The sequence below is a fragment of the Suricata suricatta genome, chromosome 1 (assembly GCF_006229205.1).
Source record: "Suricata suricatta isolate VVHF042 chromosome 1, meerkat_22Aug2017_6uvM2_HiC, whole genome shotgun sequence".
Taxonomy (NCBI): domain Eukaryota; kingdom Metazoa; phylum Chordata; class Mammalia; order Carnivora; family Herpestidae; genus Suricata; species Suricata suricatta.
The window spans coordinates 106,692,801-106,707,138 of NC_043700.1; the positions used below are offsets into that span (position 1 = coordinate 106,692,801).

Genomic DNA, 14,338 nt, shown 5'->3' on the forward strand with positions numbered 1-14,338 from the left:
ACTCATGGTTTTGAGTCACATTATGATCTCATGATTTCTGAGTATGAACCCTGCACTGGGCTCTGCACTAATGGTGCATAGCCTGCTTGGGATTCTTTCTCTCTCCCCATTTCTCTCTACCCATCCCCTGTTCACATGAGCTCTCTCTCTCTCTCTCAAAATAAAGAAATAAAACTTTTAAAACGTAAAAATAAAGTTTCTTCTGCACAGCAAAGGAAACAATCAACTAAACTAAAAGCAACTATGGAATGGGAGAAGATCATTGCAAATGACATGTACAATAAGGGGTTAGTATTCAAAACACATAAAGAACTTATAAAACTCAGCACCCAAAAACCAAATATTTATTTAAAACATGGGTAGATGGGTGCCTAGATGGCTCAGTCGGTTAAGCATCCAACTTTGGCTCAGGTCATGATCTCGTGGTTCATGAATTCAAGCCCCATGTTGGACTCTGAGCTGACAGCTCAGAGCCTGGAGCCTGTTTTAGATTCTGTGTCTCCTCCTCTCTCTGCCCTCACCCACTAGAATTCTGTCTCTCTATCTCAAAAATAAATAAACCTTAAAAAATTTAAATACATAAATACATAAATAATGGGTAGAAGACATAAACAGACATTTCTCCAAAGAATACAGACAGATGGCCAACAGACCCATGAAAAGATGTTCATCATCACTTATCATTAGGGAAATGCAGATCAAACTGCAACGAGATATTGCCACACACCTGTCAGAATGGCTAAAATCAACAACAGAAGAAACAGGTATTGGTGAGGATGTGTAGAAAAAGAAACCCTATGGCACCGTTAATGGGAATGTGAACTGGTGCAGCCAGTCTGGAAAACATATGGAGGTTCCTCAAAAACTTAAAAATAGAAAAAATAGAACTACTCTATAATCCAGCAATCACACTACTAGGTATTTACCCAAAGAGTATAAAAACACTAATTCAAAGGGATGCATGCACCCCTATGTTTATTGTGGCACTATTTATAATGGCCAAATTATGGAAGTGGATCAAGTGACCATTGACTAATGAATAGATAAAGAAGATATGAGATACACACACACACACACACGCACGCACGCACACACACGCACACATACATACACACACACACACACACACACACACACACACACAGGAATATTATTCAACCATAAAAAATGAAATCTTGTAATTTGCAACAACATGGATGGAGCTAGAGAGTATAATGCTAACCAAAATAAGTCAGTTAGAGAAAAATACCATATAATTTCATTCATTTGTGGAATTTAAGAAACAAAATAAAAGAGCAAAGGGGGAAAAAGGAAAGAGAAAGAAACAGACTCTTAATTACAGAGAGCAAACTGATGGTTATCAGAGGGGAGTTGTGTGGAGGCATGGGTTAAATAGGTGGAGGAGTTTAAGGAGCACTTTTGTGATGAGCACAGGGTGATGCATGGAAGTGTTGAATCACTGTATTGTACACCTGAAACCAACATAACACTGTATGTTAATTAACTGCAATTAAAAAAAAAAGGCTTAATTGTTGAATGGGCACATCTTCGTTTTCTTCTGGCCCACCAGACATGGAATTGAATCATGTCAGAATGGCCAAATATTCACTGTAGAAGAAAAATATATATATGACACCAACTAGGTGGTTTGTTTTGTAATTTATATGCTTCCTTAAAGTCCCTGTTTCAGATATATGTATGATTAACATAATACTAAATGTCTATCACGTACTTTCCTATGGAGCTGTGTTGTGGCTAGCATGTAGCTACTAGCTACAGAAATCCTACAAAGTTCCAAATGGGAAAGAACTTTCTGCTTTAGTCATTGTCCATATTTGAAGAGCTCAAGATGAATCAATGCATAGAACTAGGATTCCTCATTTAAAGACTTGAAAAAAGAAAGAAAAAGCAAAACAAATCAACATCTTGACTATCACAGCTACTTAAATGACTATTTTCTTTTTTTCTCATTTAAAAAAATTTATTATTTAGTGCTTTTAACACATTTTCAAAATATCGCACAATAATCATTTGTTCATATGAAAATGATATGAGTTGGAAATCAAGGCTAATAGGTGAAACTGGAACAGTATGGTTTTAAAAGAATATAGAGAACTAAGCCTTCATTAGATGCTAGAAAAAGAGTGTATAATGCCCATTTTATATGTAGTAGGTGACATTTAGTCAAATAGAATCACAATCAGGTATTGTGCCCAATGAGACTGTAGGAGTTAGGAGATAAAAGTACTCAGTCTGGTGAAAAAATGCAAATCAAACATCATAGATGAAAATGCTCTTTTCTAAAAATAAATTTTTAAAGGAGGATATTTCTGGTAGAAGAGTAGAACCACAAGAAAGGAAGCTATCTCTTCCTGGTGACTTTTTGCTTAAAGAACACAAAATACATTTTTCTTTAATCTGACCAGGAAACCAATATTATAGCCTGTTTCAAGATTTAATATGCTCCCAATTTATGAGGTATCAGACTCATTGAAAAACTTGAAGGAAACAGGGCTTTCTGGCTCAAAGGTAATGTCATGAGCAACTGTGGTCTCATGTTATCTCTTTAGTTATCATTGAAATCCTAAAAGAAAGAGGTAGTAAAAACTTTTTAAAAATGTATAATATATATTTTCCCCCATAATTAAAAACATTCTGAATATTGTTTTCTGAGGTCACTTCACTCATTAGGGGAAAAAAATAGATCTTCTGATCCTTCAGGGTATTGACTGTCAATTAAAGCAAAACTTAATACAGAGTACAGAAAAATCTAAATTAACTAGGGAGAGGGATCATACTGAATAATTATCTAATATAAGTTATCCTCATCACCACCAAATCCTTATCCAAATTTCTAAGTATCAGCTCCGTTTTATGCTGACTTCTGGTATAACCAAAGTCTAAGGAGTTGAAGAGAAACACAAGAAAAGATAAGCAAAGGGATTAGCTAATGCATAAACAGAGTCATCCAAAGGGCCAAACAGTCTACACTTACTGTATTAGGTTGTATAATTTGTAGTAACAATGTCTTTGCTACAAAAATGAGATTTAATTAGTACACGTATAGTTTCACTTTATAAAATTACAGCAATAGATTTCAAAATTATTTTCAAAAGTGTAAAAATAGGAAGCCTGGAAAATCACTTTGGTTCAACTCTAATATCCCTTAGACCACAATTTATTACTTAACCAAGAATACAACAAAATGTTTATGTTTATGGTGATTTTATTTAAATAATTAGAAGATATCGATTGTTCAAAACAAAAATAAATCTGGAAATTTGCTTACAATTTCATATTTGAAAATAAGTAAAAACTTTGTGCAAATACATGAAGGGAAAATTTACCATTTTCATTTAAAAAAATTCCATGGGGAAAGGATAGTAATGCTCGAGAAACACTTATGTCTGTTGGGTAATGTTTTAAAATAAAATATTTTCATTCAAAGATTTTAAAAAAGAAAACATAAGCCAACTAATTCTGAAGAAATCGGGTTTTCAGTACATTTCTTGATTAATTTATCAAATTTCATTCTGTGAGATTACCAGCATGAACCACACCTATGATAGGTTAAATGCCCGCAATGTGTCATACCAGTAATTTTAATATTCTAATCATCTTCTCAGATTGAGCTAAATGAACTGTCCAAATAAAAAGAATTACCCTACAACTGACCAAGCCAGTGTGTTTACCTACTTTAACCCCAGATTTCCTCTGGGGCTGCAACGAAAGAAATATCTGTATTAACTACTAAAGACAACACAGTGTACAAAGCAGCATGTGCTTTCTAATGAGTCACCAAGTGATTCTCCCTGTGACTCTTCCTTGTGAATCTGCAGCCTGATTGTGTGGAGGAAGAAACAAAAGCACAACCACATATTTGTCTCCAGGATGCTGAGTAGGTAATTAGCTATAGAGACTGTGAAACCAAAATCTGTATTTTCCATACACTTTTGAAATGAAGTTTTCCTGTCTATCAATACAGTTTATACCTCTTGACCTTCCTTTTAATTCCAGTGTTCACTGAGTCAGCTTCTTGTCGTGTGGTAGATCTGGGGCCCTTTGTTGCAATAAGGGGTTCGCTGACAAGAGAGACTGCAACTTCTCAACTCCCAGAGCAATGGGCTGTGCCCCAGCAGAGGGGAGATGAACCCCCCGCTGCATTTCGAGGGGACCAGAGCCTTTATCACTGGATGGTGGGGTGCAGCAGCCTTGCTCTGTGCCCATGTACACCAGGGGTTCATTTCTCCATGATGGCAGTTGCACTGACCCTATAGAAAACGAAAAAGAAATTTTAGGATTCAGCAATAGAGGCCCTCATAATAGTGGTTGGAGAGAAGGCCTAAAAGATGAGACACAGAATGAATCCATTGTCAGACTACCAGGACCCAATTTTTAAAAAAATTAGTCTTGGTTGGATGAGATGATCCAAAAGCTATGCTACCTGACATTCCACTTTAACTTTCTCTGTGCACTTCTTCTCTACCCATCTGGGAGACTTGAGAACAGAGGTCAGCTTTTAAATGCACTTGCATGCCTATCCCCTGGCATGGGTCTCTGCCCCTAGCACAGTGCTACCTTAACCTGAACCAACTGATGTTGGCTGAGGTCAACAAATACAGTTCCATGGATCCAGCACTAGCACCATCTGTATTTTAATGGGTTTTCCAGGAGCAGAGAAGGATTTGGCTCAGAGCCAGTCTTGATCTTTTATCCCATTCTCCACTTGATTTCCTTACCTCCGAGCTTTTTGTGCACTTTCACCATGTATTTATGAGACAGCTGGACATGATTGGGGGTGTGATCACTCACTCTGGAAGACAGTTTTATGAATGGCCCACAGAGAATGGGTCAAGCTGCAGTAGAGTGAGCAAAAAGGGACATATTCTCATCTCTTCCTGTGTACTCAGCTAACCAAGTCCTTAGTTCTTTTTTGGAGTTTAACCATACTTGGTCAAATCATTGTGCTACTGATTAACTGGCAAAATTGTATATACTTTTACAGTGAATTACTTATGTGACAAAGAATTCTGTGCTTTTAGCTCCTCGAGAAAAAGTAATATGTAACTACAAGGTACTCCATTACTTTCTGATAATGTGAGTAATAACAACAAAACCCAAGTAACTTTTGAAAATGCTGAATGTATTTGTTATGCAAGTAACAACACTGGTAACAGTGTATATATAAAAGTATATTTACTGTAATTTTCACATTCAATTCTTAAGTGTACCACAATATCCAGGGCCTTCCTCAAGGAAAACAAGTTCTACTGAACTTGGGTTACATGGCAATACGTGTATAAGACAGAAATGTAGAATGAGTTTTTCAAAATAAGAATCCCATGTTCTCTCTATAAGAAAATCTGCAGAGGAGAGTATGGTAACATGCATATTTATAAAAAGGAAATGTCAGAAAATATAAGTAAAGTTGAAGCCCCACTCAGCAGAGAAACTACTTATGTTGGCTCAAAGCTTCTCTGAAACTTTCTAACAGCATATGATTCAAAACATGTTCAACTTTGTCCTTTGGATTATGAAATAAAACTAACATCTGAGCCCCATGCCCAAGATGTTTATCATAATGCAACTCTTGGCAAAAGTATTATTTTAAAGGGTGTCTAACTCCATTTCCATGTTAAGAAGACTGAGATCCAGAGAAGCCTGAGAACCTGGTTAATTTTACGGCCCCTCTCCCAGTAACCTGAATGGACTTCACAGATGGTCAGGCATCTGGCTGAGAGCTAGCTCCTGAGAAGACTGGAACACTCCCAAATCCCCAGGAGGACCCCCCAGATCAATTTAAATTCACAGGAACCTTCCTAGTAGAACATGGAACGCATTTTCTTGGAGCCATTTATCATTTCCCCAAACTATACCATTATCTACCAATACAGATCCCAAGCCCCAAGAATGACCTCAAACCCCAACCTAATTCACTCATTGTGCACACGCTCCAAGTGATCTAGCAGACTGGTATGTGACCAGAATTTTGAGCGCATGGTGACTTCACATAAGACAGGAATCCAATCCACATACATTTCTCTAAAGTTCTATGGCATTCCAATACAGCCCAGCTTCCCACATAGCTTATACAGTTTAACCATTGTTTCTGTATGTCAATGAGACTTTCACATTCAGGAAAACATTCAGGATCCAAGTAAAGATAGCCATTCACCTGTCTCCAGAGAGGAAAACGGGTTAACATCTGCTGCCTCACCATCCTTGAGGGCCACAGACTGACTTCCATTCCTGACATTTTGCTGTTCCTTTATAACCACAAACTGCAGAGAATACAAGAGAGGGGAGGAAAGAGAAGACACTGCTGTAATTAATAAATTATCTCAACATACATTAAACCAAAGTCTATGGCTTCATTATGTTCAACCTATGGAAGGCAAAAGTTGAAAGGCCCTGTCAAATGTACTGCTCTTGCTAATGAAAAATTCAGGAGCCGTGTGTTTTCCTCTATTAAAGCAACTAGGCACTACCAATGGCTTTACTGAAGAATCTATTCTAATTCTGGAATCCCAACTTTGGGTCATGGATCCCAAGAATCCCACTGTTTTACTTTAAGCAATCCAAGAGTCCATAAGTGTTTTAACGATTGCCCAAAAGCCAGATAAGATCTCATATACATATGTGATCCAGCTGTTCAAATTTGTGTATGTGTTTAGTTTATAAAATTCATTTAAACATGCTACCAAGTTCTAAGTAATTTGAGGTCATTAATGGGTACTAATAACAAATAGTGGAACTACTCTTTTGCAGGGATCCACCAAATACTTTTTCATAGATGAATAGCTTGGGAACAAGTATTCTAAAAGGCAGGCCAAGAAAAATTCAGCATTTCTCTTTGATCAAAAAGTTGATTATTTTTGTTCTTATTGTATTACCCGTAATTGACTGGGCACTTGCAATGCAGGCTAACCAGAGTCCACTGGCTCACATTCACACTAGATAGATTAGCTATTAAAATAGATCAATAAAAAAAATAGATCAAGGGGCACCTGGATGGCTCAGTCAGTTGAGCGTCTGACTTTGGCTCAGGTTATGATCTTACAGTTTGTGAGTTCAAGCCCCACATCAGGCTCTGTGCTGACAGCTCAGGACCAGGAGCCTGCTTCAGATTCTGTGTCTCTCCCTCAGATTCTGTGTCTCTCCCTCTCCCTCTGTGCCTCTCCTGCTCATGCTCTGCCTCTCTCTCAAAAATAAATAAATAAACATTAAAAAAAGAATCAGTCTCACACAGACAAAAAAGATCAATAATAAAATTAAAGAAAATAAATTATCTCATGGTGAAGACAAAGGGTGTAATTTGCAAAGTCCTTCTTCACCAGTCCTTCTTCTAACCCAGCAGAGGGACTGTCCCAAGATTTTAGCTGATCATGAGCCCATCAGAAATGGGGTCTCTACAGGAACAAAGCCCAGACTCAGAAATACAATGAGGAAAAGGGAGCAGAAAAAAACGTCCCTGCTAACATTTCCCTTTGAGAAAAGTATAGGAAGAATACTGACTGACGTTGATTAGGGAGAGAAATGGTGGTGAATCCCTTGAACATGTGTTTTCATTTTCTTTTTTTCCACAATGCTAATTATCCTTCACTGCTTTCTCTTCATTAATGGCTTCTCTCCAACAACATCTTGCAAAATTACTACATGACCCACTGTTGAAGGGCACATACCCATTATTTCTGACCGAAGTCAAAATCCAGCCCTCTGCACTTCAAAATTTCCAGCCACATGTGTTTCTGCCAGCAGAACATGAGCCCTAGAATTCTCGGCTGAGCTGGGGAAGGCAGCTGATGGAACCAGATTCGGGGTTGCTGCTTTTCCTGCTAGTTCAGATGCTCAGCTCTCTCTCATTCCCACTGATATCTGCAGTAGCAGCTGATGTCGATGACAATTATGGCGGACAGGATGGCAAGGGGCACAGGGCTCAGAAGCCTCAGGCCTCCTAGTACAGCTCTTAGCCATCATGCTGCTAATAACAGTGGCAAGTGTTTTTGATTTTTTAAAAACTTGATAAAGATTGTTTCTCTCACTATCCCCTGATTTCAATAACATGAATTAAACTTGCTACCCAAAACCTGAATGAAATATCATATAGACCAATAGATGCAACAGTGGTCATTTAGAAGTCTACATGGCCATGAGATCGCAAAGAACCGAGGACACGCCGTAGGTTAAGTCCGCCCAGAGGCACACTTAGAAATCTGAGATACAGCAGGGGCCTCCGAGGTCACCTAATCCAAACCTCTCAGTGCCCTGAAGAGGAAACAGGGGTTAAATGACTTGCTGAAGATTGGACAGCCAATTAGTAGGAGGGTAAAGACTTCACATTGCCTACTTTGTTTTTGTACTCAAATTTCAGCCATTCAAGTATACACTGATTGCCTATAAGGAGCAGGGACAATATCATCTGGTAGGTAAAACTGTGGCCACGAGAAAGCTGCTCTCTGGGAAGGCCCAGTGAGGGCAGGCAGGGGAGTGGGGAGCTGGTGTGGGGAGGAGGCCTCTGCTCTTGCGTCACATCTTCCTAATAACCTTTTCCCTATTTGCCTGCAGGTTTCAATCCCACCCCCAAGGATCTGCCATATACACAACAAATATTACCAGCAGTACACACTGAACTGGTCGAGTGATCTCTGACAGGTGTCTGGATGGAAATTCCAACAGTTTTAAGAGACCTCAGCCTATCCCAAACTTGCCGTGTACTGTTCCAAGGTCAACTGCTCAAGTGGGTGATTTATGAAGCATTTTGAACTTCCCAATGACTATGCTTTTTGGAAAATGTGTAGATCTAAAAAATAGGACACCAAGTTAAATCTGAATTTAAATTTAACATTCAGAGTAAGTATGAATTTAACAAGGTATCCTATATTTTTATTTGCTAAGTCTGGCGACAATCTTGCTGCTGAATTTTACAGATTTAAAAATGTGTTGGAAGAAAAGAAATATTCAGAAAATGAGAGCATCAACTATATTTCAATAAACAAACAAACAGCTATAGTGAGAAACCAGAAGACAAAGAAAGAAAGAAAGAAAGAAAGATTAGAACCTTGGGTTTTAAAGACCTCCATTTGAAAGAGATTACCTAAAAATTGGGAAAGACTTTTCACACAACCCATAAAAATATAAGTTATAGAAAGAAGGTACATGACAGAAAAAATAACGAGAACAAATGAGCTGGGATTCGGTCACATTACCCAAGGTTGGGGACAAGAGGCCATCCCCGCCTCGCTGTCTGTAGGCCTGCTACTGCTAACTTCTCTGCTCGACTCTCCGTAAGGATTCTTTAAATTTTTGGATGGCAGCTTCTTCGTCCTGCAATAAAGCCAAAATGTGAGACAATTTCGAAACAAAACACAACCAGAAGCCCTCTTCGTGAGGGTCAGAGACAACTGCTTTTGCTACTGAAATGTAGGTACTTAAAATGTATGAGATAGAAGAAATATTAAGAAAACTAGGAGCATTTAAGGCATTCTTTTTTGTGGAACTTTCCAGATGACACTTCACTTTTTCCAAGGCTCTGTGAGATGTTGAGGGCTGGGCAGGGGGTTGGGGGTTGGGGAACCACACATTCATTCCCTCATGGGTATCTACTGAGTACTAACTATACCCCAGACACTGCCCTCGTACTGGAGTGGAGAAACTACAACAAAGTCTCTTCCTTCATGGACTTACAATTTGGGGGGCAGGGATTGTCTCCTGAAATAATATCACAGCAACTATGACACAGACTATGTTAGCTCCATTTTATAAGTGAAGCCAGTGGGACTGAAGTTAGCAGTGACTCACCCAAAGCACACAGCTACTGAAGGCAACTCAGGAGCTAGTCATAAGGACACAAAGCTGAGGCCCCTTCCATTGGCCTGGTGCCCTCGCCTGCTCAAAGGCATCAGATGCAAGGACACACAGAGGAGAGAATCCAAGAGAATACTACCCCATACTCGCCAAGCTAGGAAGCAGAACAGGTCTCTTGCCTCCATATCTAGCTTTATAAATACTTACTTGCTTGACAAACATGAAGCACAAAGTCTCTAGAAGACATGGGGTCCTGCACTGAGGGGAAGGGGGGTAAAGGGAAGGAGATCTAAGATTAAGTTGCGATCCCTATCCCCAAAGCAGTAGCCTCTAGAGGCAGAGAGATGGGGACATAATGTATTGAGCAGCCATTTAAGGCACGGCAATGGAAGAAACGTGACGGCAAAGACCACTCGGCAGCTCAAGACTCCAAAACAGCACTGCTGTCTTGGGCAGGTGGCAGCTGAGTCCCTCTAGGAGTGTGAGCCTCTATCAAATAGGCCTGCCTGGATGTCTGACCAAGGGTAGTAAGGAAGGTAGGCGCTCCTATGAAAACCATTCTAGAAACTGAGTTCAGTGTGACAGATGGTACTGGGTGGTGGTATGGGCTGTTATTGTTTTTAATCAAAGGCATCAAGGAAAATATTGAAACAAGTAAATAATAGAAACTGTTCCAAGTTGCAAAGTAACAAAGTTATAGTTTGTGACAGAATCCTTCCTGTTGATTTTCTTACAAGAGGGTCCTTCCAAGAAATCAAACTTTATGAAATAATAATATTACAACATTTACAAGCTTTATGAAGTAATAATATTACATTGGTTCTGCAAACATACTTTTGAAAGATATACCAGACAGAGTGTTAAATGCTCAATCTAGACAAGCCAGGCAAGTGGTAATACAAAAGGAGGAAATAACTGATTCTAACTCTTTAAAGAAAATCATTCAAGGGCACCAGGATGGCTCAGTCGGTTAAGCCTCCAACTTAGGTTCAGGTCATGATCTCATGGTTTGTGAGTTTGAGCCCCACCTTGGGCTCTGTGCTGACAGCTCAGAGCCTGGAGCCTGCTTCGGATTCTGTGTCTCCCTCACTCTCTCTGCCCTTCCCCTGCTCACACTCTGTCTCTGTCTCTCAAAAAATAAACAAGCAATAAAAAAAATTTTAAAGAAAATAATTCAACACGACTAAGGTCTATACTTATTAGTATACTTTAGTGACATGGCAATATTTAGACAGGAAGTTTTAATTTGATCTTCTCAAAATCAATATGGCAAGAGTTGCAAACACATAGCTCAAAATTTGGGTAAGCAGTTCCACTGATCAGAAGTATTAAGTAAACAACCATAGATTTGCTCAGAAAGCACTTTGCAACTCTGGATACATTTCAGTAAAAAGTAAAAGAAAGGGTTCTGATGAATTTTCTTTGTGAAGAAATAATTCTTACCACTTTTGATTTAGGTATATGGGGGTCAGAAGCCAAAAACATTCTTATTTGTATATAAAGTCTATGCTGACCAGCTGAGCTGGTCTTTGAGTTCTAAGTCCAAAAGACCAGCAATCTGACATTAGCTTTCAACCCAGAGCTCTGAAGAACATCAATAGAATATAAAACTTACTTACTATGTCATAGCTCATAGAATAAGAAAAACCACTTAATAATTATAGCACACATGAACTTGAGTTTCTTGTTTCCATTTTTTTCTGCACTATTTGCCAAGTATCTACTTTTCTTTTGGCACTCTGTCCAGTAGAATAATTCTTGATTATTCGATATTCTTTCCACAAATACAATACCAGGCTAAAAAGTGAAATGGTTATTGTTGGAACTCTGAATTACAGATTTCAAGTTTGTGCTTGAGAATCTTGTCTCTCAAGATGTAAAAGGGTTTAGAACATGTTGCTCTTTAGGGGAAGATTACAGTTCCCTAAAAAATTATCATCATAATAACATACAGTGTTTATTAAGTCCTTCCTATATGCCAGTTCTACACTAAACTCTTTACTTAAATTAATTCAATCAATTTTACAATAACTCTTGAGATAAGTACTGTTTTTTGTTTCCATTTTATAGCAAAGGAAATTAATGAATACAAAGGTTTTAGATAACATGCGTGATGTTACTTAGGCATGACAGAGACATATCCGCGTCGTCTGATTCTTAGAGCCCACACTGTTAGCCACGACACTAAGACACAGCATGACCTCAGACAAACGCATCTTGGATGACGTGCTGAAATTCCCCATAATACGCAACACTGGCCTCCCAAATGGTTGTGTAGAACTGGTAAGTGTGACTGGATTTTTATCTGCAGATGGTGAGATAGTATTCCCTACGTTCCCAGAGAACTGGAACTGTTAAGTGAGTCTTGGGCTCTTTAGCCATATAATAATGAAACTGACTTAGATAAAAAGTCCCCTTTACCCCAAACATGTTTTGACTCAATAGTTTTATGCCACACAAACTATAACAGCACATAAAATGCTTTTCAACATTGATGATAGTGGAGGAGGATGTCCTTTTTTAAGAAAATAGAAAATAATGGGGGCACCTGGGTGGCTCATCAGTGGAGCGTTTGACTTCGGCTCAGTTCGTGGTCTCACTGTTCATGGATTCCAGCCCCACATCAGGCTCTGTGCTGACAGCTCAGAGTCTGGAGCCTGCTTCAGATTCTCTGTCTCTCTATCTCTCTGTCTCTGTCTCTCTCTCTCTCTCTCTCTCTCTCTCTCTGCCCCTCCCCAACTCACTCTCTCTCTCTCAAAAAGTAAATAAACATATTTTTTAATTTTTAGGGGTGCCTGGGTGGCTCAGTCAGTTAAGTAGCCGACTTTAGCTCAGTCATAATCTCACAGTTCATGGGTTTGAGCCCCATATCAGGCTGGGTGCTGATAGCTCAGAGCCTGGAGCCTGCTTCAGATTCTGTGTCTCCCTCTCTCTCTGACCCTCCCCTGCTCAACTCTGTGTCTCCCTCTCTCAAAAATATTTTTTTAAATTTTTAATTAAAAAAAATGGAAAATAAGCAAACAATGTGATACCTATCCCATCATCTTAATGTAGTATTATTTTTTAAATTTTCTTTATTCTACTTTTGAGAGAGAGAAACAGAGCATGAGGAAGGGAGGGGCAGAGACAGAGGGAGACACAGAATCCAAAGCAGGCTCCAGGCTCTGAGTTGTCAGCACAGAGCCCAACTTGGGGCTAGAACTCACAAACTGTGAAATCATGACCCAAGCTGAAATTGGAGGCTTAACTGACTGAGCCACCCAGGCATCCCTATTTTTTTTAACTAAATGTATACATATTTTTGTTCCACAGAGTTTGAAATTACTCAAAAACAAAACCGAAGGAACTTCTGAGTGAGGGAAAATACTGACTCTCCTGAACAGAAGTAAAACTATGAGGAAAACTGACTCAGTGGAAGACAGCCATGAGAAATAAATTGCGTAGACTACAGGAGAAGCATGTGATGCTAAGAGAAAGAAGTGGAATATAAAAATGCATTATGCACAGTAACAACCCCATAAACAACATAGATATACTAACAAAGACTGGAATGAGCAAGGAAAAATAAAGCCACTGATGTTTCAGAGCAGTGAAATCTTGAGACATTTCTGGTTTTCTTTTACTGTTACTCCACCTTTTTAATAAATGTAACAAGTTTGTAACAAAAGTCAACTCAAGGAGGAGTGAGAGAGAGGTTGAAAGTGCCAATGGTCCCTGGGTGGCTCAGACCGTTGAGCATCCAGCTCTTGATTTGGGCGCAGGTCATGATCTCACAGGTTCGTGGGATCAAGCCCCACATGGGGCTCTGTGCTGACAGCATGGAGCCTGCTTAGGATTCTCTCTCTCTCCTGGCTCTCTGCCCCTCCCCCGCGTGCACGGGCACACTCATGCTCTCTAACAAATAAATCAACATTTTAAAAAAGTGCCAATGGCAAGAAAAGGTCACCTGTAAAAGTGACCTCCCCACAGCCCCAGCAGCAGCAGCAGGACCAGCGCCACCACGCAGACGGCCACCACAGTGACTTGCCGCTGTCTCCCTTGGCCAGCGTGGCGCAGTTCCCATTTCAAGTCCCGGTGCTGACATCGCTCCCCGACGTAGCCAAAAATACAGCTGTAACAACACACAAACAGAGGTCAGCGGTAAACCCTGGCCAAAAACACTTAGAGTTTTCAGATTCGATATCCAGCTGTCTTTCAACCTCTGCATTTCCAGGCTCAGCTCTTTAGAAGCATATGGAAACAATCCATCAGGGGTCAGTTGAAAGCACTCTGGTTTACGCGTTACTGCGGCATGGACTTCCCCCTTAGATCTGTCTGCCCCGGGTGGATGGGGGATATTTGCATACCACCTCTATAAGGCATTGCAGAACATTGATTAAAGATCAGCTTCTGTTAGGCTAAAATCCTGAGGAGCTACCTTTAACACCAACACAAAGCAACTCTGCCCTAAGAGCGAAGAAATTTTTAAACAAATGTTTGGCTAGATTGCAGTGAGTGTAGGTCAAAGGAGGGAAGAATTTGAAGGCATAGCCCC

General features: G+C 39.6%; 1 protein-coding gene across 1 annotated transcript in view; it reads right to left on the bottom strand.

Annotated features, from left to right (window-relative positions):
• Nucleotides 1-2,986: 2,986 nt before the first annotated feature.
• Nucleotides 2,987-14,338, bottom strand: part of EGF (epidermal growth factor) — a 100,499-nt gene continuing 89,147 nt past the window's right edge. Inside the window, exons 21-24 of the mRNA XM_029919099.1 lie at nt 13,751-13,915; nt 9,207-9,324; nt 6,176-6,281; nt 2,987-4,271 (exon numbers count right to left, since the gene is read on the bottom strand). Coding sequence (XP_029774959.1) covers nt 4,021-4,271; nt 6,176-6,281; nt 9,207-9,324; nt 13,751-13,915 — 640 coding nt within the window. The 3' untranslated portion in view covers nt 2,987-4,020. The remainder of the gene's footprint in view (nt 4,272-6,175; nt 6,282-9,206; nt 9,325-13,750; nt 13,916-14,338) is intronic.